This window comes from Rhinolophus sinicus, linkage group LG03 (assembly GCF_036562045.2).
Source record: "Rhinolophus sinicus isolate RSC01 linkage group LG03, ASM3656204v1, whole genome shotgun sequence".
Lineage (NCBI taxonomy): Eukaryota > Metazoa > Chordata > Mammalia > Chiroptera > Rhinolophidae > Rhinolophus > Rhinolophus sinicus.
The window spans coordinates 70,694,431-70,720,763 of record NC_133753.1 but is presented as its reverse complement, the minus strand read 5'-3'; the positions used below and the strand labels follow the sequence as shown (position 1 = coordinate 70,720,763).

At 39.7% G+C, this 26,333-nt stretch overlaps 2 protein-coding genes across 2 annotated transcripts in view; one reads left to right on the top strand and one right to left on the bottom strand.

Moving 5' to 3' along the window:
• Positions 1–26,333, top strand: part of AVEN (apoptosis and caspase activation inhibitor) — a 142,562-nt gene that overhangs the window by 101 nt on the left and 116,128 nt on the right. Inside the window, exon 2 of the mRNA XM_019752876.2 lies at positions 315–805. Coding sequence (XP_019608435.2) covers positions 315–805 — 491 coding nt within the window. The remainder of the gene's footprint in view (positions 1–314; positions 806–26,333) is intronic.
• The window catches only part of CHRM5 (cholinergic receptor muscarinic 5), a 73,092-nt gene that overhangs the window by 21,224 nt on the left and 25,535 nt on the right, over positions 1–26,333 (bottom strand). The gene's annotated exons all lie outside the window — the stretch shown is intronic.

Sequence of the window (26,333 nt, the reverse complement as noted above, 5' to 3'; positions counted from 1 at the left end):
CAGTTGCTTGCTGCAGTCCACACCCATCGCCTGAGACCCATCCTCCTCTTCTCCTCCTTGAACCCGTTCAGTATAATTTAAAAAATTATATTCAATCTTGAAAATCAGATTAAACAGAAAAATTAACTCGTTGGAAATCTCACCAGTTAACCACTGCTAACATTCAAGCACACACCTTTTTAGACTTTTTCTTATGCAAATACGCCATTTTTTAAAAAACGAGTTTATATTATACAAACTGTTTATACTTTATAACCTCTCCTTTTACTTACCACGGTCCCTCCCCCAGACCCACCCCTGCCCCCCTCTGCCAGCTTCCCCTAGTCAGCCTTTATCTGAACCCCAAGCCTCCCCTGAGGCCAGGTTCCCGCCCCACCAGCCAGAACCCGGGGCCGCCCCGCCCCCGCCGCGGGCGCCTACATTCCTCGGCCCCGCAGCCCGCGCTCGCTGTCACCGAGGGCCCGTCGCTCGCGGATCCTCCGTGAGACCCGTTTCCGGTGGGGCAAGGGCGTCGCCAAGGCGGCCCGGCGCCTGCTCGCTCAGCACCGCCGGCAGCGGCCCAATGCAGGCGCAGCGAGGAGCTCGGGGAGGCCACGGACACCGGCCGGGCCGCAACCGGCCTGGCGGGGATCGCGGCGGCGAGCGGACGGGAGCCACAGTGGCGGTGGCGAGAGGCGGCGGCGGGGACGAAGGCAGCCGCCGGGGCCGCGGTCGGGGTTTCCGCGGCGGCCGCGGAGGCCGAGGAGGCGCCCCACGAGGTGGCCGCCGGGAAACAGGAGGCCCGGGCGCCAAGGCCAGAGCGCCGGTAAGAGGCGATGGTTGGGGCCATGGCCCCGCGGAAGCGGGCTGGTGGGGTTCCAGCCGAGAGACAAGAGTCGCAAGAGGCGCGCGGGGCGGGGGCGGTGGCGGCGGCGGCGGCGGCGCCTGCGCGGGAGGAGCGGAGGGCGGCGAGGGCGCGCGCCGGGCGTGCACGTGGCGCGTCCCCGTGTGCGCCGCTTGTCTCCTCCCCGAAGGGCTGGCGCGGGGCTGTCAGGTCCGAGGGCTTCCCCAGCCTGCGCGAGGGGTCCTGGGCCCGTAATGGTTAAGAACCCAGGGATCGAGGCTGTGTGTCAAGGCAGCAAGCCTCGTGGGCACGTTGGGTCCGGGTGGGGTGTCAGTGGGATTGACCCTTGTGGGGTGGGGGTGCGGCCAGGGCTTGGTCATGGGCAGCCATACAATACCGGGAGACATTCCTGTGATTAGGAGAGAAGGGATTGTGTGTGTGTGTGTGTGTGTGTGTGTGTGTGTGTGTGTGTGTTGGTCTGTTGTGTTCACTGCCTGTCTGCCTGTGCAATGCCTGACACACCACACTGGGCGCGTAGTAAATGTTTATTGAATGAAAGAATGCCACGGTCGGACTGGACTCTAGTATTTGGGGGCGGGATCAGATACATAGTTTTCTCACTTAAAAAAAAATAGTGTAGTAGTTCTCTTTTGTTATATGTATGTGTAGAAATCAGGGGTCACTGGCCATCATCTTTCTGAATTTTCAATCTGTCAATGTTTCAGTAGTCAGGTTTTAATTTCAATAGCAATATGATTGATGCGTCTTCCTCACACGTTCATAAGGAAATTTAGAGATGGGAACAGGGAATGATATGGGCAAACTTAACTCCACTGATGTCTCAGCTAAAGGAGTTAGATTACTGCCTTTTTAGGAGCTGTTCTGCTGTTACTTTAACATTTGTAGTACACAACTGTCTTTATGTTTTGAATTCTCATGTGCGTAGATTAAACAATTCTTTTTTTTTTTCAATTGAGGCAAAATTTCCTATTACTGAAGTATTTACAATACCTTCAGGGCACAGTAGGTAAGACATCCCTAAAGATAGTTGTATACTGAAATATAGAGTTGGAAAAAAATCATAAACCTTAAGATTTTAAGTGTAACATATTTAACTTTGTTAGGATTAAGGTAGTAATAAGTAAAATTTGAGTGAGATATGAAGTTCGCATTATGGTCAGCTTATCAGGAAATGAGATGCAGATCAATCTAGTGTATGTTATATATCACATTTTGTCTTCGTAACAACATTTTTATATTCCGGGGGTGCCAAAAAAATGTATACACATTTTTAAGAAAGGAAAAAACTATTAAAATTGTAATACTGAATATATGCTGATAACAAAAGATGAATACAAGTCATGTGTATACATTTTTTTTGGCACCTCATTTTTTTGGCACCCCCGGTATTGTTATAATTTTAATACAATTATTTCCTCTCTTAAAGTGTATACCTTTTTTTCAGCACCCTCTGTATATATAACTTTATATATAACTTTATTACAGCCTTATTTAAAGCAAGTTAAGTTGTTTAAGCAACTTAATAACTTTATATATTATTTGATGTTTCATATATATATATATATATATATATATATATATATATATATATGAAACATCTTCATTTTTACAGTTTAACTGACTTGCCTTTAGCTATCAGCTAGTGGCAGAGCTGGGATTTACACCAAGCTGCCCTTGAATCCACTATGTTTTATCTATTACACTTTTGTGAAGCAATCACTGCTTTATTGAGAACAAAGTAGACACACCTGGGCTGCAGTCATCATGTTTTAATAGTAATTGTAGTAATGGTAACTTTGGTACTTACTAAAGTGTCTGGCACACAGGTCTTTAATAACAAGTGTCTCTAACTTGAAGTGAGTGAATGAAGGTTCTTTTCTGTCTTACTCATTGCTGTTGAACTATTATAAATTGAGTAACATCATGGTCTATCATTTAGAGAATGAATAACATTTTTTTTGGATTTATGCTAATATTGTAACCCATTCTATTAAAATTTTAGGATTTTGTCCTGTTTTTGGAATGGTCTTAATAAATCCATCTTATATTTTCTTTTAGGATTTTCTCACTTCACAGTTTGATTCAGTATGTCAGTGCAGGTGAATGTGTGGCACAGTGCCTGGGACATAAATAATGGCTGCAGCCACCACTGCTTCTACCACTGTTACCACCACCGTTGTATTTTCATGCAAAGCTGGATGAAGAGATGTTGGAAAGATTATTCATTCATTTTGGTTTGAGATGGTGACCTCTAGGTCCCCTTTCACTTTTCAGATCCAGAAGTACTGTTCGTATTTAGGCTTGCTAAGAATAACATTATTGGTGTCTAAAGAGTAAATGGGTCAAGATTGATTGAATACCTTTCTAAATATATGCCAAAATCATTATAAAAAAATTTTAATGATCTGTCAGCTGACAACTGGATTAGGCCCTCCATCATTTTTTTGGAAGCAAGGAATTGGAAATTACCTGATTTGCAAAAGGACTTTTTACTTGGTCCTTATAGTTGTACTTCCTCAACATCTGTAACTATATTTAAAATTACCATTTTGCTTGGGGGCTCAGGGAATGCACCACAGAGTGAAAATGGCTGAGAAGGAGTTGCCCTGTCCTTAAGTGCTAAGATACACTGCTTTTAGGAAAGAATATGGACACTGATTATCTGAAACTTGATTCCCTTAAAAGCATCCTTGCTCATATAGCTCTTGGAAAATCTTCATGAGCCCCCGGTTGTATGTGTACTCCATTTTGAAGACTGTTGACTGAGATCACATTACATATTACTTACTTTTTTTTTTTTAAAGTAAGATTGTTTATTGCATGTATTCATTCACCCAGAGGGTTTGTTTTTGTTTTTTTGGGGGGAAATTAAAAAATACGTAGGCGATTGATAGAATGAATTCCCTGTAGTACACTTAGTCCTACCTCTGTGTCCTTTTGCTATTAAGGACTGATACAAATTCATCGGATCCCTGTTTCTTTAGTACCAAGTCAAACTTATTTTAAGGGATAGTAAACACATTTTAATATTAATTAACCTAAGCAAAGTATAATTGGAATGCCAGGACTGTTACCAAAAATTCATATACAGAGGGTGCCAAAAAAATGTATATACATTTTAAGAAAGGAAAACTGTATTAAAATTGTAATACTCAATATATACCAATAACAAAAGATGAATACGTACAAGTCACGTTTGACTTCTGCAGTTACAAGAGGTGCTCAGAGTGGTTACCATCAGTGTCCAGACACTTCTGATGACGGAGAACTACTGCTTGAGCAATGTTGACCAAAGTGTCCACTTACATATTTTTTTGGCACCCCCAGTATATTCTTGGATTATCGGTGTTGTGATTCCCCCCATTTCTTTATTTAGCTGAGATTTTGTTAATGGATGTGTATTCTGTGAAATAATTAGTTACCATATTTAGATTTCTATAATCTCTGGTATAAAAGGATCATTAGCTGCATTTTGGGAAAATTTATATTATTTAGCCAGTATTCATTCTCAAAGTACATTCTCAAAATACTGCAGTGTGAATTTCATTTGAATAGAGGGTGTGGAATCCTTCATTCTATTGTGAATCTCAAGTTCACATCCAAGGAGTTGGATTCATGCTATTGAGGACTATGATATTTCACCCTCACGTTTTCCTTTTACTATAAGGCTGATAATAAAATAAAATATCTTCATTTAATAGTTGGGCTTATTAAAGCCTAGTCTTATATTACTGAAGAAGGCTTAACCCCTGTTCCAGATGCACAAACTTCAGGTCCTTCCAAAGAAGTTATGAGTTTTCTGGAAGCAAAGCTTGATAAAAAATGAGTATATTTCTAAAGACAATACTTGCTTTTCAATTTCCCTTACTGTTCTTCACCTCACGGCCAGATTGTGTTTTGGTTTGCTGCTTCTTTTTTTGTCAGTATGATTTTGTAGAACAATTCCTGTTAAATTTTAAAAAGTATTTCTTTCTTCTTAACAGCCACGAGAATCATGGTATTAATAGGTGACCAGAAGATGTTATTTGAAGAGCGCATATACTTTACATATACTGGAAAGAGAAATTAAGCAGACAGTTGATTTGTTTTTCATTTTTACAGTATGGAAGTGGACTGAAACTAGTTGGTTTTTAGACAGAATTGTCAGGGAGGAGGGCTCAGGTTTGCACCTCATCTGAGTTTTCCACTTGGGTTCCTGGTGGGCAGGGGAGGGGAAAAGTGCGGCTGAAGTGTGGGGATGAGTGTCCACTCTGGTGGGTGGCATCCTTGAAAGCCTGAGTGGAAGAATTATGGACAAATTGTAATTATTATTTCAAGGTAGTAGGTAATACAAGTTTACAGACAAATTAGTAACTAGTGTATAACTTCTCAAAACCTACTAAGTAGTCTGCTTTTCGCCTGTCTCTCTTCATTTTTTCTCTCATTTTTTTCCCCCAACCTCTGTTTTTTTCAGGGGGATACCACATGGTGAACAATAATGTGTGTTTTGGAGTCTAACAGACCAGTTAGAAGCTTGTCTGCAAACCCCAGATGATCATGTCAGTTTGGACAGTCTAGGCACCTGTCCTTTCTTCCGTTTCTCTCTCACATATACATGAGATATTCTTTTTTAAATAAAGAAATAAAGATTAGAAAAATCTTTATGAGGAAATGGTAGACATGATGTCCTGTTATCTCTAAACACTTCAGTATGCGTTTCCTAAATGCAAGGAAATCTCTTACATAACCATAGCACAATATCAGAATTAGAAAATTAGTGATACTATTATCTAACCTTATCGAGATTTTGTCCATCAACCCAGGGACATCATTTATTAGGCTTTGACTCTTGAGACAATGACAAATAGATGTAGGAGAATTAGAGGTTCGCTATGGCAGTTACTATGGCATCCTAACTAGTTTACTTCTGTTATGTTACTGTGGTTCAGTTCTCAGACGCCTGTTTCCTGCTTGTTTTTTCCCCCTCACCTGGGGAAAAAAGACTTCTCATCAGTTTTATGAGCTACCTGAAATTCTTTTAGTAAATCCCTTTTCTGCCCAAGTTAGCCAGAATTCTATAGTTTGCAACCCACACTCTACTGTTATAGTTTTTACACTTTCTATTTTTCAAAATCTTACTCATCTTCGCACACTGAGTTCACATGCCACTTTTCTGAGTGAAGCTTCTGGTTTTCCTCACTTAGTGATGTTGTACTTTATAAATATAGCACTTATTTTCATTCCTCATTTTATTATAGTTATTTACTTCTTGGGTATCTCCTTCATTAATTGTCAGCAACTTGAAGGCCTGTATATGGTACAGCACTGTGGTTTTTGAAGCGAGTTCAGTAAATGTTTGTTGAATGAGTTATAGCATGTAGAAGGTATTTAGAAGGTCAATGGAGCAAGCCAGAGAGAGTGTGTTTTTAGGCAGTGTCATGTTGGGAGTTCATGTCAGGAGGACCCTTTCTCTTTCATTTGCCTTTGTTATACTAGTTCGAGTACCCTTCTGTTGGTGGTTGAAAGCTCAGTAATTAAAAAGTTACTGCTCCCCCAATGGCCAGATTTATACAAGAGCTTTATTCACACTGGATTTTATATTCTCCTAGTTCTAAGTCTATTAAACTTTCCAATTGAATGCAAACGAGATTTTTTAAACTGTGAGACTGAAACATGAATTATACTATCCTGAGGTCTAGTATCTATAGTAAACGCCTTTTCACTATTTTGTTCACTTTTTATCTGTTTTAAACTTATTTGTTTTATATATTATTCAAGCTTGATTCTTATTTTGTCTATACTTTGGATCTCTTGCCACTTTTCACCTTTGCCATTCTTTGGGTCAATTATTAAATAGAAAATTTTTTGTTTTTTTTTGAGCTGATTGTATAATTCTGTGTTTTTTTTATTATGATATATGAAATGTTAGATTCCATAAGTAATTTTAGTGTTTATTTTTGTTTTTTAAACTATTTCTTAAGCTATTAGTGATAAATTGGCAGAGTAGATTTTTTAAAAATTTAAATAAGAATTTATTTAAAAATTGTGCTGTTTTATTCTATATTAGAATAATGGGATTGGAGAATATTTTTTCTAATCTAGCAGGGAAAAATTAAAGTATACCAGCATTTTAGTAGTCCTCCTTTATGCTGTAAAATTAGGTCGGGACCAACTCAGTACACAGCATTTCTTGTGCCTCATTTTTTTTTCCTCATGCATAATTTTTTGTTACACATCACTCTAGGAAAAAGATATTAGCGTCATAGGAACACCTTTAAAACATGGGGAACATAGACAAGTATCTAGTAATTAGAGACATTGACATTTTTAGCATAATGGTAAAATTCTAGGGTAATAATGGTAATGATATAAAGGCCCTTGATGATGGCTGACCTTATTCAGGTTGTGGCAGCCGGTAGTGTCTTTTCTGTAATATCTTGTGCCTTTATTTAAAAATTATTATTTTATTAATTTTGTTTCTTTTGATAAATGGAAATTATAGGTTCTTTATTTACTTCAAAGAAATGGTGGAAATGTAAACTAGGTTGCTTACAAATATTTAAAAACCTATGTTAATTTCCTTGGTGATAAATTTCCTGCTGAAACTACTGTGTTTTCCCAAAAATAAGACCTAACTGGACAATCAGCTCTAATGCATCTTTTGGAGCAAAAATTAATATAAGACCCGATCTTATTTTATTATAATATAAGACTGGATCTAATACAATATAATATAGTATAATGTAATATAATATAATATAATACTGGCTCTTATATAAGACTGGGTCTTATATTAACTTTTGCTCCAAAAGATGCATTAGAGCTGATTGTCTGGCGAGGTCTTATTTTTGGGGAAACATGGTATACAGAAAGTCTTCAAAGTGATGTTTTTAAAGAAGTGTTGATCATATTCAGTACTGGCTGTACTCAGGTACTCTTCTCTTGGTGGGAGTTGATACAATTCATAAATGAGGCAATTTGACATCAAAATTTAGCTGGTGGCCCAGCAAATCTGTACTTAGCAATTTATAGATAATATATGAACAAGTCAGCAAATATAAGTAGACGATTGTTCATTGCTGTGTTGTTTAAAATAAGCAAAATCTGGAAACAGCTTCCTAAAATCTCTGTTGAGAAGGACTGGTTCAATAAATAATGGTGTGTCTGTGCAGAGGGATACCATGCAGTTGTTAAAGAATGGGGGAGATATGGAAAATGTCCAATACTGAGGGAAACAGTTACTTCAGAAAAGTTGGTACAGTATCATTCCATTTGTGTGAGAAGAAGATATTCATCTGTATGCAGGGAATACTTCTGGAAGGCTGTCTGGGGATCATACGGTTACCTTTGGGGAGTAAGACTAGGAGACAAGGAGGATGAGAGAACTTTTCCTTCTTTTTTTATATCTTTCTGTAGTATTAGAATTGTTACTTTATTATCATGAGACATTGCTATGACTAAGGAAATAATAAAAGTTAAATGAACTCAAACTGTTTCTTTAGAGTAAGCCCTAAAAGAAATGCTCGCTTTTAAAAGATTATTAGAAGCTCCCTGTGAAAGATGCAAGCAGTATTAAATGTAGTTCTACAGATGAAAAAATAGCAATTGGGTGGAGTGAGGCCTTTTTAAGGATACAGCTAAGCAGTTGGTGGTGGGATTGATACTTGAACTTGAGGTTTCTGACTTCTAGGATGAAATTTGATTTTTTGTTTATGAATGATCAAAACAACTAATTTTGAGTAGTTTTTTTTCCCTCCTAGAACAATTACGTATTTTTTGTGCTTTCCTATCAAGCATATGTATCTTTCTAATGTAGCAAATGGTTAGGCTACACTGAGTTATCGTTCATCCTTTAAATCTGTTGACTTCAGCTTTTCTAGTTTATTTAATGCGTATCTCATTACTCTTTGAGATGGCAGCAGGTGGAGTAATAAACATGGAGATGGGGATTTAAGGTTTCTACTGAATGACTTAGGAATTGAGCCTCCTGCCCAGTGTCCTAAAGGGTGTGTGGCGTCACCATACTGTACTCCCCAGGCGGCAAAAGCCGTACTCCCATTTCCCAAATCCTAGTTCTTTAAACTTAAGGAGTTCTAAGTGGGCCACTGTGATATGTGACATTAAAAAGACTGGAAACATGTGCTTCCCATTTGCCTTCCCTTCTCAGTTGCTTTCTAAATTTGGGACATTTATAACAAGCAAGTATTAATTCATCCTCATTCTCTCTACCACTTATAAAACATTTAAATGTGAAAAGGCTTTAAGCAAGCGACTACTCAGTTTTAGAATGCCACTATTATAGTTTATAATCAATTAAATCATCCTGATAGGTTAAAAAAAATTAAGTATTGGATTCAGATGTGCTCTGTAAGGACGCATTCTGGAAGTGCGGGTTGCTGAAACATGACTGAAGTGGGGATGCTTCATTTCCCTCTACAAAAGTTCTGCTTAAAGGATTTTATTTTAAAAACAAGAAGTGAGTAGTAGAATTAACATCAGATGTGTAAGTGCTTTTCGGCCTAATCAAATAAATGGCAGTCGAGTCATCCATCAAATGAAAGTTGAACTAGGCCCTTGTCCATGTCCAAAACAACAATACAAGGCAGTTTCAGGCCACTCCCAGCCTTCATCTGTTGCACAGAATGTGTGTCTGTCTCCTCACAGCTGAAATGAAACCAGCCACCAAAGCACAATTTTAGCAGTGAACAGCAGATGGAGTCAGCAGTCCAACGTTTTTCCAAATGGGAGTAACGTTCATTTTGTACTAGTCATCCAGCAAACAACCATGGAATGCACGCAAAGCGGAGTATGTTCAAACCTTAGCTGACTAGGTTAAAACAACAAGAGCAGCAACAAAATCTTGATAGTGATTATAATTCTTTACTTCTCAATTTTGACTGCTTCCTAGATTGTTGATATTTCAAACTGGACTGGAAAATCTGAGAAACGATGTACACTCATCATTTTCTTTTGTGTTTCTCCTCCCCTTATTTTGTTAGAGTAGTACAATCTTACCCATAGAGGAAAAAAGAGTAAGAAGCAGAGAAATAAGTTACAGTAGAAAATTATCTTTTATAAGTGCGGTTTCTTTTCTTTTGGCTGTGTGGGCATGATCTCTGACTGATATCAGTGTGTATGTCATGGCCAAGGGTAATTCAGGCAAGGATAATTAGCGAATGTGTGAGTTTAATATGCCGTCTAATATTTTATCCTTAACATAGGTATTTCTAGGTGAAAATGTTGACTCAGAGCACACCTCAATCTAACAGTTAATTTTTAAATCTATGAGGATGATTTAATTGATTATAAACTAATGATGGCATTCTAAAACAGAGTAGTCTTTTAAAGGCCTTTCACATTTAAATGTTGTACAAGAGAGAAAGAATAAGAACGAATTAATACTTGTCTGCTACAGATGTCCCCTGTTTAGAAACTGACGTGTATTGTAAATTCCACATCTTGTATGTATTATCATATTTGTGAAATTTCAATAGTTTCATTTGTTACTGAGCATTAATGGCTTAGAGTCAAGGTAGAATTTACATCTACAGAATAAATTTTGTGGAATAAATTACAAACTTTGGGAGTTGTACTTTTCTTTTGTGTTATTAGCCTCCTCTGATATATTGACTTTCATTTCCACTACCTTCTTAATTTTCTGAACTGTAGACACTGAGTTTACAGTTGCAGTTTACATATATATAGTGATTTTTTGGTGCCATAGCCATCATTACCTCCCCACTTCCAAAGCTGGTATATCTTTAAATACATTTATTTTAAAAGAACAAATTAAACAGGCACCTTTCTTTTTTAGTGCAGGAACTGACTATACATTGTAGAAACACATACAATTGGCCCATTTTTTTCTGTATAACTCCACATGTATTAATGTATTAGTGAATATATAAGTTGAATATTAATATGCTATTTGGAAGCTTTTTATAGTCCTGGTTTCCTTTTTGTTTATGGTAATTTATATGACTTGATAGTTTTCCTTAATTGATATTCTCTGGCAAAATAGCTTCCCTTTTTTGTTTTCTGACCTAAGTCATGATTACTGATGGTGTTATGGACTGAATGTTTGTGTCCCCCCCAAATTCATATGTTGAAGCCCCAACACCCAGGTGACTGTATTTGATGATAGGGCCTTAAAGAGATGATTAAGGTTAAATGAAGTCATAAGGGTGGGGCCAAATCTAATGCAACTGGTGCCTTTATAAGAAGAGGAAGAGAGACCAGAGCACTCTCTCCTTGACACCTGAGGGCAGAGCGAGAAGGCCGCTGTCTACAAGCCAGGAAGTGGGTCTCCCCAGAAACTGAATCTGTTGGTACCTTGATCTCGGACTTGCCAGCCTCGAAAATTGTGAGAAATAAGTTTATGTTGTTTAAGCCACTCACTCAGTCTGTGGTCTTTTGTTACAGTAGTTCAAGGTGACTAGTACAGATGGCTAACTTACCACAAATATATATATATATATATATATTATTATTTTTTTTTTTTCAGTAGTGTAATGTGAGGACTTCAGATGAAGTAGAATAAGAAACTGAAAGGAATTTTAATGCTAAGGTCACCTGACTGTTGAAATGAATACTCCATCCTGCTTTTTGCTGTAGCTTACATATATCAGTTCTTTTAGTTCCTGACCTTTTAATTCTCTTTTTGTGATTGTTTACTTCACACAAAGGAATAACATCTTTTTGTTTTCCTTTAATTAGCATGTGGTAAAAATGCCACCTGATACTGGGTTAAAAGGACTCTGGAAGCAGGAGAGTGCTTTCTATAGGCAGTGTATTCGTGTTTTACTGTTGCTTTATTGTCATGTTAACAAATTGCCACAAACTTAGTGGCTTAAAACAGTACAAATTTATATTTTATAGTTCTGGAGTTTCCAGGTGGGTCTCACTGGGCTACAATCAAGTTGTTGGCAGGGTTTGATGCTCCAGGAAGGCTCCAGGGAGAATGTGTTTCCTTGCATTTCCAGCTCCTGGAGGCTGCCCACTTTCCCTGACTCCTGGCTCCTTCCTCTGTTTTCAAAGCTAGCAACATAGCATCTCTCTGACTTCTGTGGTAACATCTCGTTCCCTTTTTCTCTTTTTTGCCTCTCTTTTCCACTTGTAAGGATTCTTGTAATTACATTGGGCCCATCTGGATAATCCAGGGTAATCTCCCCACTTCAAGGTCAGTTTATTAGCAACCTTAATTCCCCTTTGCTGTGTAACTTAACATATACCCAGGCTCAGCGGATTAGGACACAGACATTTTGAGGGGCTATCATTCTGCCTATCACAGGCAGAAAGTGATATATGTAATAAGGTATAGAAAACTTTGTGTTGACAAGTACGGGAGTCCTTATCTTTCAGTCTATCTTTTCTGGTGGAATCATGCTCTCTGAGTGTTTCTCAACCGTGTAAATCCATGTCCTCTTGTGAAAAACAAAAATCTTGTCTATGGTCAATAGTAAACATTTTTTTCCTCTAAAATAGTCACCAACCCCCCGACAAGTGTCTTAAATACAGTTTGTCACACCTATATTTCGCCTGCGTCTGGGCCATTGTTTCAGACTTCTGGATTATTTTAGGCTCTGGGATATAGCATTCATACTTTTGTTCAGTTCAGACTTAAAAACATGTGTAGTGTTTGCTTTATTCTTATCACCAGCACCATTTCCCCTATAATAGTGATTATTTGATGTTGCTGCTGTTGTGAACTTATTTAGAGGTAAATATGCCTAACAAATATTTCATAAACTTGTCCATGTACTTAAGATGTAGGTAGAGTGTGGGTAGTGCTTGTTCAGAAAAAATCAAAGACTTACAGTCTTCACTGCTTAGTTGATTTAGAAGCTAATTTTCAGTCTCGTTGTATCAATCTGAAACAACTCGTAGCAATAGGCTAAGGTGATTGCATTTGTTGGCAGGTGATCTCAATTCATGTATTCTGCATATGTAGTTTTAAAAATAGATTTTACTTATTTTTGGGGAAACAGTAGGTAGATATGATATCTCATTCTTTTGTGAGATATGATAAGGTGTGAGATATGATAAGGTGTGTATCTGATAAGTTTTTAAACTTTTATTTATTTGTGTTTTTCCAGGACCCGTCAGCTCCAAGTCAAGTAGTTGTTTTAATCTAGTTGTGGAGGGTGGAGCTCACACTGGCCCATGTGGGGATTAAACCAGCAACCTTGTTGTTAAGAGCAATGTGCTCTAACTAGCTGCCCTTGTGTTTATATTTAAATAAATTTTTAACCTAAGAGCTACATAATGAAACATCATGAATGAAATGATAGATGTTTGAGATTAAGAAAAAATTCCAGAAAGAATACATTTAAAAGTGTGTGTGTGTATTTGAGGAAATCAGGAGTGATAGATAAAAATAATATTGAAGTTGGGCTTTGGGTACCTGGGGATTTAGTGTACTATGTTTGAAGATGTTTGTAATAAAAATACAAGTTAAAAAGCTAAGTATGGCCTTTCAATTTTCTCTTCTAGTGGAAAAGAAATAACTTTGGCATTTGAGAGTATTATTTATGGACTACAAATAGTATTATTTTTGAGGTGGATTAATTATGTTTCATTCATCTTTAAATTTGTGATTTGACTTTGTTTTGACTTCTTGGTCTGTTAATACTGAGTTTGAAGTGGGTTTGAACATTAATTAGGTTTAGCTCTGAGTTTGAAAGTAATTTTGTTGGTTGGGATTGAGAGTGAGAAAGATTGTTAGATTAAACCTTGTATTTTCATGTCTCCATAGGTCTGCCTTCCCATTATGTAGGCTAAAAATCCAAATTTCTCACCGTGCCCTATAAGGCCCTTTATGATCTGATGGTTGCTCACCTGTTAGACCTCATTACTTTGCTATTTCCTCCAAGTTCAATCCAGTGTAGCCATAATACTTGCTTTCTTCCTGATGCTTGAATGTGACACGGTTGTTCTCTCTCGAGGGCCTGTGCACGTGCTGCCTGGAACATTCTGCTTTCTACCCCCAGATCCTTGCATGGCTTGCTCCTGTATCCTTTCTGGTTAAGTGTTATCTCTGAAGAGGTTTCCCTGCCTATTCTATATAAAATAGTGCCCTCATCATTCTCGAAACCCTTACCCACAGTGTTTGTCACTACCCAAAATCACTGTGTTATGTATTTATGCAAACAGTATATATTTATTCATTTGTTTGCTGTTGGACTCCTCCAGTGGAACGTCAGCTCCACGAGGGAAGGGAGTTTGTCTTGTTCACTGCTGTGTTCCACACACATTACACAGTGCCTGGTGTAGCATCGGCGCTCAGTAGCTGTTTGTTATGTCACTGAATAATGGACTCTCTTTCAGACTGGTGTTACATCCAGGATTCTGGAAACATTCATGTTCATTTTTTGTTAGCAGGTTTATGCTTTTCCTATTACCACTAGAAGCAGTAAAGGGAAGGTAGGTTTAGCTCTACCTCTGAAACCAAACCCACTCTCAGGGCTCCTCCCTGGATACAGTCCTTGTGGGGACAGAGCCAGGAGTGCAGTTTCCAGGCTCTTGGCCTCACGTGGAAAGGTGCTGGCTCAGGTAGTAAATGGCCATCAACTGTGATTGGATGGCCATCAGCTGTGGCTAGTTGGCCATCAGCTGCAACCAGTGAGCCATTGGCCACTAATATAACTGCTGTGGCTACGCTAGCAGCAAATGGGGGCTAGCAAGAAGATGGTGGCTGGCAGGGTGGATTGCAGTTAGGACGGCAGGTTGCAGACAGTGTGGCTCCTGCTTCCTGTGTCTCCAACCCAGCTGCCAGCGAGACTAGTGGTATGACTCCCCTACCTATGGCTCTGTGGGTGTTCCTTTTTCGCCTCACCATGTCCTGCGTTCTTATGTGGGGAGCGGAACCAGAGACCTCACCTGACACCCCAGAAGAGACCCCGCAGGCCACCCTGCACGACAAATGGCGCAGCGAGCAGGGTCCCCCGCATCACAGTCCTCTATTTTGCCAACAATGGAAACAGCCAGAATGAGTTTCAATGTCTCTGCTAAAGAAAGAAGCATCTGTCAGAATTTCTAACACGCTTTTTTTTCTTTGGTGTCTTGAGCAGCCTGAACATGTGTAGATTAGTTTTCTTAGCCTCTGTCAACAAACTTGACAAGCAGCTGTTTACAATGAATAGTTAACCACCCGCTGGCATCGTTAGCGTGATTGGGAGGGAAGGCAAGAGAGAGAGGCTCACAGAGTGGGGACTAGAATAGGACAGTGTTCCTGAAGTCAGGAAGTTTGGTTTTTCTTTCCTGTCGCATTTTTTAACGGTATGAAATAAATGGTGACACCTAAGAGGAGGACAGAAATGTGCGCTGGCTGTCTTGGTTCCATAAGAATTAGTGATGGGTTTTCTCTGGCCCTGGCACTGCCATCAAGTGGAAGTGGAAATGGGCTGGCGCCTTGGCTCAGGTGTGCAGAAGCTTCATAATGTGAAGTGGTCAAGAGAGACGCTGCTTCAGCAAGTAATGGTGAAATTACCGGGCAGACAGGACCAAGATGAAAGGAGCCCACTACGACCTAACTCTCCTGCTGATTGCAGCTGAAGACTGTGGACAGATTGATTACTTGGGGACTCAGAAAAGCAAAGAAAAGCTGGCAAATTGAGAAGGGAGTGAAAACCCAAAGAAGCAATCTGTATGGGGGGGGGGGTCAGTGGGGTGAGTTTCTCATTGTTTTTGTTTTCTCCCTGGCCTGGAGGCTGGCTCGCCACAGAACTGCAGTGGTGGTACAGAAGTAGCTAAAATCCTAGAAAAATTCCATCTTTCTGGCCAGAAAACCAGCAAAATGCAAGTTGGAAAGTGCAGGGTTATCCCTCCCTTTTTGGAATCATGGGGGTGGGGCATGACCCCTTAAAGAGCCTGGGCAGGTGGTAGTGGCAGCAGCTAAAATATCTGTAGAAATCCTGTCATTCTGGCCAGCAGACCTGGGAACAGGGGCCCCTGCCATCCAAAGAGTGTGAGAGAATACTTCTTTTTGTTTCTTTCTCTTTCTCCGCTTTTTCTTTTGAGGGGCAATGTGGGCAGCTGGAACTTCAAGAGAAACCCCACCTTTGGGCCAGGTGATTGGGAGAGTCCTGGAGAGGAGAGAGCTGAAGGGGATCTTCTCATTGTGTGAACTGGCCTGAGCCCCGGGCTCGGTCTGAGCTGTGAGCAGGGGATACAGACCTGAGGCAGCAAAAGCCTATTGAGTACTGAGGTGATACTGGAACCATGGCCCACAAAAGATGAAACAAACTTGCTGTCTGAATCCAACCAGTTAAACAGACTACTTACCTAGGAAGATATGTTGATGGCAAATAGTACAAGATGTTGAACATCATTTGTTATTAGGGAAATCCAAATTAAAATCACACTGAGAAATCACTGTACGTATATTAGAATGGCTAAAAAAAACTTCCCCAAACCTGACAATACCAAATCTTGGCAGTGTCTTATCAAGTTAAACATACATGTATCACATGTCTCAGGAGTCCCGCTCTTAGGTTAATGTATTTACCCAAAAGAAATGGAAACTTATGTGTGTGAATGCTTATAATGGCTTTTTTCATAATTGCTAAAAGCCAGGAACAACCCAAAGATTCTTTGGTGAATGGATGTACAAACTCAGGTCCATCTATACCATGAACTGCAACTTAGGAATAAGAAGGAATGAACTACAGTTACAGCGACATGGACGGGTCTACTATGAATGTACAATGTGAAGTGAGAGAAGTCTGGAGGGGTGGACAGTTTTCAGGTGTTGGAAGTTTTCAGGTGATGGGACTGTTCTGTTTCTTGACTGTGATGGTGCGTGTTTCCCCAAAAATAAGACCTAGTCGGACAATCAGCTCTAATGTGTCTTTTGGAGCAAAAATTAATATAAGACCCGGTATTATTTTACTATAAGACCGGGTCTTATATAAGACTGGGTATAATATAATATAGTAAAATAAATACCGGGTCTTATATAATATAGGACCCGGTCTTATATAATATAATATATAATATAATATTAATTTTTGCTCCAAAAGACGCATTAGAGGTGATTGTCCTGCTAGGTGTTATTTTCAGGGAAGCACAGTGGTTACATAACTCCATTTGTCTAAACTCTTAGAACTTTGTATTTTGCTATATGTATTTTACTATATGATTTTTACCAGATTCTACAAAAGTAAGTATTCCAGACTGAGAGGACTATTGCTTTTCACTTGAAATACTTGGGTATTTAGTGGTTCATCACTCCTCTTCAGAGGTGAAAGAGAAAAAGAGCTTGTCCATTTGGCAGACTTGTAAATCTGTGATTTCTTTTTAAAAGCAAATTGTGTACTTCAGCCAAGAACATCCCTGCTCTGGATCAGGACTCTGTTCTTGTAGAATCTCACTCTTATGTTGTTTGTGTGGCTCCAGGACCATTAGATGTAAGACAGAGGAGTTTCCCTTTTTCACCTTGAATGCACCGAATTGCCATGGCTAAAGCCTGAAGACTGGTCTTGGGGATTGTGCAGGAGGAAGCAAGGTTTATCTTGCTGGTGATTGTGACACTTTCTTTGGGATAGCCCCTCTCTGTTTCCCAGGGTCCTCTTCCTGTCCCGTTTATTCTCTAGGGCTGTCTGAGACACCCCATCCAGAGTTACCTTAATGATGTATCGCACTCCAGACCTTCTCTTGTCAAAATTCTGATGACAGTGTGTTACTCTCAGGCAAGGACTTTACATTTCAAGTTACTTCTATTTAGTCAGTGTTGCCTCCCTAGAAATCCCTGGGGTGGGGGGGGGAGGACACTGTTTCGGGGCAGATGAACCTTTCTGTGCTAAGCACGTTACAGGAAGATGCAGCATTTCCCTTCTGCCAAAGCTAGAGTTCATGTCCTAACAGGCTTTAGCTTTTTCAAGTTTAATCCTCGATTACAATTTTAAATTCACAGGCCTCCTGTTGGAAGGAAGCAATACTAGGGTTTAATTTGTGCTTCTTCCACAAGAGTATTTGGACACTGTTGGTGGGGATCTAGAGAAGGTGGAATTAAGTGTTGCTTTAAATTTCTATGAAGCACACAGAGCCTTGCACTTGTAGAAAAGACAAGGCGCACATTATGTTAGTATTGCCAGCTCCAAGGGAATTTTAGTAACATACAGTCAGTCATTCAGGCCCCCAGGCTGGGGCCCAGCCTCAGGGCCCTTAGCTTGTGTGCTCTGTCTAATCCTCATCCTGGGATTTGCATTTTGTCCTTGTGGGTTGGGAGCTTTGAGAAAATCCACCTTTCTCTAATGCAAGGTAAAAAGCTTGCTTCCTTCCTCAGGCGTCTTTGCTGCCCTTTCTTTTAATTAAAGTTTTTTCCTCCCCAGTGTTGGAAGAGCTTCCTAAAGGTCACACTTGAAAACGGCTGCAGAAGGGAAATGCAGAGTATAGTATTCCGTCCTTTCACAGGGGGTGGGGTGGTGGGGTGGTGGGAGGTGGTGGTGGAGGGGGTTTTGTCTCTCGAATCTCTCTGCCTCTGAAAAGTACATTTTCTTTTTCTTAATTTTGGTTAAAGTAGTACGGCTTGGAAGGAAGACTTTATTGCTAATATGTAGCCATGATGTCAGATGCTGGCTGAGGAATGAGAGAATGCAGTTCAGCCAGAAAAGAAGAGCTTGCCAGCTGGGCACCTTTCAAATGTCATGCATTGTGTGGCAAAAGTAGATTTCAGGTTTAATGCATGCCCTTGTCTTCATTGCACACAATGCTGTCTTATTCCGTCTACAAAATATTTGCACTTGAAATCCCTAAATGTGGTTTTTGCAGTTGTTGTCGTTTGATTTCTATGGACTTGCAGGGAGCTCGCTGACAAGAGTGCTGTGAGCCTCCCGTCCTTTTCTCTTCATGTCGATGTTGTCATGTGTGAGTGCTCTTGAAGAGAAAAGATTTTGATGTACAAAACATCCAGCCAGCCCACAGAAGAAATGTTATGCATTTTCTACAATTGTATTCATCAGGGAAGAACTGAAGAGGAGGATAAATTCAAAAGAGGAGCTTTAAGTGGTAGAAAGCAAGAGAAGGTGGAAGCATACATCAAATTATTTCCTAATTGTCAGATAAAATAACATGTACAAAGACAGACTTTTCACATGATTGGTCTAGTGATTCCCTCTTCATCATTTGGTCAGCGTGTGTTTATGGGGGCTGTCCCACATGAAATGAGTGCTTAAAAGGAACAGAATTATGGCCCATTTGTTCTTTTCAAACAGCTTTTAAATTAAACAGCTTTAACTGGCTAGGGCTTGAATATGGCCCTTGTCTAAACACAGAACAACTGAAAAAGTTTTTGTGGAGGTATTATCTTGTATCTTCTGAAATTTGACCTTGTTAAACTTACAGCTTTTTGCTACAAGGAGAGTAAGAGTGTAATGTAGTCAAGGGACCCGAATGAGGTAATGTGTGGAGCTTTTTGAAGGCACATGGATTTCTAGCGGCATAGCTGTAGTTTACACCAGTCACCAATGGAAGCACAGTGAGAAATGCAGTCTGTTTGACTGACTTGTGAGGTGGTACGAGAAGTGTGTTCTACCAGATGGTGGCATTAATCCTTTAATTAACAAGACTAGGTTAAGATTTAGATTACACCTGTTTGGTCGAGTTTCCCTTTTTCACACTTTACCAGTTTGTCACCAGTTGACATCACCTTCTGTTTTAGTTTGCTCTGAGGTACTTCTGACAATTTTTGCAAATGCTCACTAACTCCCTTGTTGAATTGCGTCTTTTTCTTTATTGTCGTTGATTATGTTTGTCCCTCTTCCCCCAGTCGCTGGTCATATTTATTCTAACTGTAAGTGACTTCTTATTATTGAGCTATTCCCCAAAAGTGAACCTTGCCATTTTCAATGATTGTAATGAATGGTTGCAGGGAATAAGTTTTGGTCAGAGATTTGTTCTCTTGTGTGGTTGGTTCTTGGAGTGGGTACATGACCTACTGCAATTGTATTTCATCTGTGTATGTATAATTGATTATGTGTAAGGAAGATATGCCTATCTTCCAGGGCTCCTTGAAATTAAATAAGATAATTGAATGAGAACGAGTTTTGAACGATGCAAGATAGTGTCATTGATTTAGGGAGGGTGGTTTCACACATTAGAAGATGATTCTTGAATCATTAGTCTCTGGCTTGCTGCATTTCATCTGCACTTTAGACAGTCTCATTATTTTTCTCTACTGGTAGTCAGAAGTTTTGGGTAGAACTTTCACAAAGGCTTTAGAAACCAAGAGGCTAAAAACATTGGAGACAATGATGTATTTTACTGAGATTTTGCTCAGTAACAAGATTTATTTGCAAAAGCCCTGGATTTTATTCTTCCTCTGCTAAGACCTTGGTCAAGTCCTTTTCTGAAGCTGATTTCATCCCTGAAACCCTGGGGCTTAAACCAGATGGTCTACAAGGATGCTTTAAGAAAGAGAGAGGATTTTGTTTCAAGCAAATTTCTAATTTGCCTCCTTGGATTAATATTGTGGACCAAATTTGTAAAGGTATTGGTAAGGAGGTCTATTCTAAAGGTAGAAAAGGACATTATCTAGCAGTAAAACCTTTATTTTGAGGCATGGCAAAGAGTAGAGGACTTAATAAGAAACTCTAGAACTTATTGAACCTGCTGTTTGCATTGGATAAAGTACAACAGCCTACATAAGAACTGTATATGACATTACAATTCTTCTAAGTGTTTTTAGAATAAATAGTGGGCAGGTAACAAAGTTTTCAATCCTTTTGGAAGCTCTGAATAAGGCTTACTGAAATCACTTGCCTTGGTCATTGGCATCTTATTAGAATTGATGGCTACATAGTAACAGGGACATTGCTTGAAAAATCTGAAGTGATACATGTTTCAAAATAGTTGATGAGAAGGAACTTTTTTGAGGAAACTGCTTAACTGTATTGGAATGAGGATGAGGTCTCCAAGCTGTTTGGCACATAGTGGTGGTTACTTGGCTGTCTCATTTCGTAGGGAGAGTTGAGCACTCTGTTCTAGGCTTTCTGATGAATTGTTAACAAGTGGACTAAGTGGGTGAATCCAGGATGGATGGGGGCAGGTGAAAAGACATGTGGCAAATCATATTATTTTGGTAAGCCCAAGAGATGATTTAGAAGGCAGTGGCTTAGAACTTGGAATGTAAAGAAGAAACAAACCTTTTGTCTTTGTCAGTATATCTACCATGTTTCCCTGAAAATAAGACCTCGCCAGACAATCAGCCCTAATGCGTCTTTTGGAGCAAAAATTAATATAAGACCCGGTATTATATCCGGTATTATATTATACCTGGTCTTATTTTACTATAAGAATCCTTGAACATGTTTTTTTATTTTACTATAAGACCGGATCTTATATTAATTTTTACTCCAAAAGACGCATTAGAGCTGATTGTCCGGCTAGGTCTTATTTTCGGGGAAACATGGTATGCTGTTTTAAAATGGAGCAGCTCATCAGAGGAGGGAGTTCTCTTGGGTTTAGCTAACAGTGGGGTTCACAGGTTTGTTGGCCGGATCAAAAATCCCTGTTAGAAATATTTTATAAATGATTCAGGTTATGTTTTGCAGCTCAGGAGATATTGCTGAGATACTTTGACCAAAGTGTAGTATGAAGGAAAAGGGGACACTTGTGAGAGCAAAGAGACTGCCACATGCAAAGAATGAAGTAACAGGAAGGAGGTAAGTGACGCTGTGAGGTAGATAAATGCCCATCAGAGTCTGTCACAGTGGCTCTCTTTGTTAGAATGAGTTTACTACATAAGTTTAAAAAAATCTCCCGTGCCGATCTGCCGGTACTGTGAACTTCATTCTGACGAACAACCTAAGACATAAAAATTCCCTCCCGTTCTGTGCCCCCATCGGGGTCACTGTCAGATCAGGGGTATATTGTTTGAAGGAAAGGTAACAGCCTCTGAGCAGCTGGGAATGGAGAGGAGAGTAGTACTGCCCACATTCTTCATCCTGCTAACAACTGGTAATTACTTTTTCATGCCTCATTTTTATCAAACTCTCTGAAACAAAATAACACCTATGAGAAAGAGATAAGGACTTGGAGAAGGAAAGGGATGGAGTGACGAGGCCTATGAGCTGGCTCATTGAACAACTGCTTCCTGGGTTGGTTTACCTTTTTTTGTGTTCTCAGATTCTTTCCACCTCACTCCCCCCCCCCCCCCCCCCATGTAGTGATGTCTCTGAGCAGGATGGAGACTGGACAGCTGTTCTTTTTTATCCTTTGTCCCTGAAGCCCAAGGGGGGACTTACTAGTTATGTACCTAAATAGTGAAATTGTATCCTAATAAAACATTTGTGGGTGCTTTGTGGAATTTATTACAAAAATGCTGCTATCCTTATAGTATCTTTGTCCTTATAATAACAACACAGTATGGGATTTGACCATGATCTTTTGTTGTTCCTGATTTTCATGTGAAATCAGTTTTCCCCCACTTTTAAAAGGGAGACACTCTTAAGGATAGCTTTTCAGGTTTTATGGCTGTGGAGCACCTGTACTGTTATTTCAAAGTGTAAAAATATGGACCTCAACTCTGGTACGTCCCTGCCTCCTGCCCTCAACCATCCCCCAAATCTGTCCCTTCTTTTCTCTTTCTCTTTTTTTTGGGTCCCTGTTCTGCTCAATTTGGATTCTGTCCCCAGCAGTTTCTCTTTAGAGTGGAGTTTTGTCCTGCTAAGGAGCTTTGCCCAGTTACTTTTGGGAGTTCGTGGGCCCAGACTCACCCCTTCAGTCTTTTCTGTGAACTTGTACTCACTAGCTACGGGAGTGCCTAAGAGCCAACATTTTTAGTGACTGTTCTCAAAGGGCCTGCCAAACTGGAGAGTTTCTAGTGAGCACCTGTTGTTTATTTTAGGGACGCTCAGGTCTCTCAGATGCCCTGATGCTTCCTGTGTTTCCTCTCAAGCTGCTGGTACCACGCAGGTTTAGGGACTGTTGCTACCTGCTCGCATTTGGGGCTTGGTGGAGATACCTTGCCACCCAGGGTTTTTTCGGCTTTTTTTTTTTTTTTTGGCCACTTTGGTTTTTGTAGATGTTTCCCATGGAGTTTTGATTTTGCTATCCTTGAGCCTCTGCGTGGTTCTTTTGGGGGTGGAGGGATTTGGAAAGCCTAAAAAACTGCCGCTACTGCTTTGTCTTCCCAGAATCCTTGAACATATTTTTCCTTTTTCAAATTTCCCGTTGTTGACCTCCCTGGGTTTTGTTTTCAAGAGCTGTTACCTCTTGATTAGAAGCATGTTCTTTGCTAATTCTCTTTGAGCCTGGGAACCGCCTTCCAGCAGGAGATGGTGGCAGTTTCCTTCATAGACTAATCTCAGGCCATGTGTCCACGGCCAGTGCTGAATTATCCTGTTTCCTCAACCTGAAATGCCTTCCTCCTACTTCTCCCTGGCTCACAAGACTGGTCCTGAAGATGCCCTCCATTCCTCTTTCCTCCATCATTGGCTCTTTTTCTAGGATCCCATAACACCTTTTGAATGTTTTATTATAGCGCAGATCACACTGCTTTAAATGTATGTTTGCTTTTCTAATTTCCCCACAGGACTATGGGTTTTGAAGGGTAGGGACCTCCTCTTATTTGTTTTTGAATTCTCTATGCCTGACCTGGTACTTGGCACTTAGTCACTACTCAAGAAATGCATGTTGAAGGAATGTTGGCAATTGTGTAGTTAAGGAACAAAAGCAGTCCTCCTCGGATGTATTGTAGGATAGCCAGGAGGAAAGGTAAGTGCCATTTAAAGAAAGAAATGTGTCCTGAGAAGGAACTATAAAGGTGACTAGTTTCAAAACCTGGGGTGTGGTTGTGGCGGCCCTAGCCGAGTCATATCTACCGAGCCCATTTTGATTATAACCACTAAAAACGGTTGTGGGGAATTTAAGAAATTTAGAACAAGCAATGATAATGAATAAGGAATGGGACGTTTGTGCTAATGAACCAACTAATATGGTCAATTTGGGAAGAGAACACAATCACAGACCCGGGGGTAGCTGAGACTCGCCTAACGTGATTTCTCCATGATTTTGCTTGGATGGCTGAGGACTGGACCGGGGCTATCCAGATTCCTTCTGGTTCTATAAGTCTTTACTTGTTAATATCTCAGCCTCTGGTGACGTGAGGATTTGGGGAGCATCTCAAAGTTGGCCAGATAAACAACAGCTATTTAGTAGTCCGTGATTTTTTTTTTTTTTTTTTCTTTCATATTTTTCCCCCTCTGGAAAATGGACGGTGATGACAGTCAAACCTCAGTAACCAAGGAAACCAGTCCTGTGCTGATGGATAGAGAGAGGTGAAAATTTAACTGAGACAGAATCAAAAGAAAATCTGGCCATGTCCAGCAGTACACCCGTGTGGTGAAATTCCAGAAAGATGCAACAGGGGCAGAGGCACCTGAATTATCAGCGCCCCTTTAGGAAAAAGAGGAAACTGTCAGTGACTCGGGCCGGGGAAAGTATGTTTTGTACATTAAGCTTCCTCAGAAATGCTCAGAGTCAACATATGGCCTTCATGTAGAGGCTGATCATTTTTGTGTATATAAAACCCTCAAATTGGGGTGCTAGATGGGCGGGGGGAGGTGGGGATAAGAGGGAAGGTGAGGGGTTTAGAAAATAGTCGATAACCACAAGATGGCCACGGGGTTTTGAAAATTAATTTGGGGAACGTAATCAATAATGTAAAGATTTCGTAGGGTATCCAATGGACACTTGTCCCATTTGGGAGACCACCTCAGGGATGATGTAGATGCCTGATCTCTGCACTGTACACCTGAAGCTGAACAATAATGAATGCCAACTATAATTGTGTGTGTGTGTGTGTGTGTGTGTGTGTGTGTATGCATGTATATGGTCACAGGAAGCGGAGTACAGCATTAGGAATAGAGACAGTGGCAATGTAATGGCTCTGTGCGATGTCAGAGGGATAGTGGATGGGGGAGGGGGGTTCACACAGTGTGAGGGATAGAAATGATAAACGTCTAAGTATTGCTTTGTCTTGTGCACCTGAAACTAATACAATTAAAAAAAAAACACCCTCAAATTAAGTTAGTTAACAAAGGAAAGATTTTACTGGAATGCCTCTTAGTTGCATCTCTAGTTTTTGTGTCTCCATATTCAATAGCTCAACAGAGCAAACCATTCCCTTTTTTTCTTAGGTCATAACCACAGCAAGAATCAAATTGTCTTCATTGTAGTTCCATTTAGTGCCTCCTTCACCACAAAAATTGTTGACACTAATCTAATTCGTAGAATTTTACCTGGGAATTGGGACTTGCAAGCCTGATTGATTTGGTAGTTTTTAAAACCTGTTTTAGCCTGAATTCTTACATGAAGTTCACGTTGTAAAGCAGATAAAACGGACCTGATTCTATTGCTGCTCCTGTCCTCCTTTCCACAAGGACTCCATGTAAAAGGACTTCCCCAAAGTATAGTTTAAAACCTCCAATTAGTCCAATGAAAGTTACTGCAGTTTAATTTTCTCAACTACCCTTAAATCATGGGAGAATAAAACTCGCCAGGTCTTTACAGTTAGTCTAGCCTTGTGAGAGCTGCCAGCAAATGGTAATTACCTTTCTCTGCTGCCTATTTTTAGCCTCCTCTCTGAAACAGAATTACTCATGTGAGAAAGATATAAGGACTTGGAGAAATAAGATATAAGGATTCGGGATGAGTGAAGAGATCTGGGAGAAATGTCATTAAACAGCTGCTCTAAGGATTGGGTCACCATTTCCTCTGTTCTCAGATCCCTCTATCCCCTCTTCTCAGCCATATTCTGGTTACGAGGAAGGACAAGAAAGCAGGCTGTATACAATTCTCTGCTGGAGAAACAGTCGAATCAAATATAGCCTGTACCACTTTTTTTTTCTTATTCTTAATGGCCACAGTGTTTTGTATCTTGTTCTAGGTTCAATGGATAATACAAATATAAGCCATATATCTGTATAAGTACATTTACTAATTTTTTAAAATATGCTCTAATGCATATTTAATACACAATGACAAATGGAAGCATCCTCCTTAGTATACCTGTATTCTAGGTATATAGTATATATGTACATTTTTAATGAAAACTTTTATTGAAATTTAGCTTTTTGAAATAACACATACAATTACTTTTGCTAGAACACTTTTCTAATACCAAAGAGCTATCACTGAACTCTTTAATTATGATGGGTTATAAGTTTTTATATCGTTAAAAAGACAATTAAAAAAATGAAGCATCAGTTGCTGATTATGGTTTAAAGGGTTGTATATGATAAAAATGACCTTAAGAGGGTTATAAATATAAAAGTTGGCAATTAGACTATCAATTATATATTTTAAAGCTTGATAAACTTTTAAAATTTTAAAGTAGGGCAAATTAATATAATTTTCTAGCAATACACATTGTAACATTTTTGGTTGGATATATTTGACATTATTACTTGATTGCTGAAATTAGTTTCCAGTAACTTTCTGTTGGAGGGTTTCCTTAAATGTGTTCTCTCTCATATCTTTTTATCTCTTGTTCCCTTCTATGGTATAATTA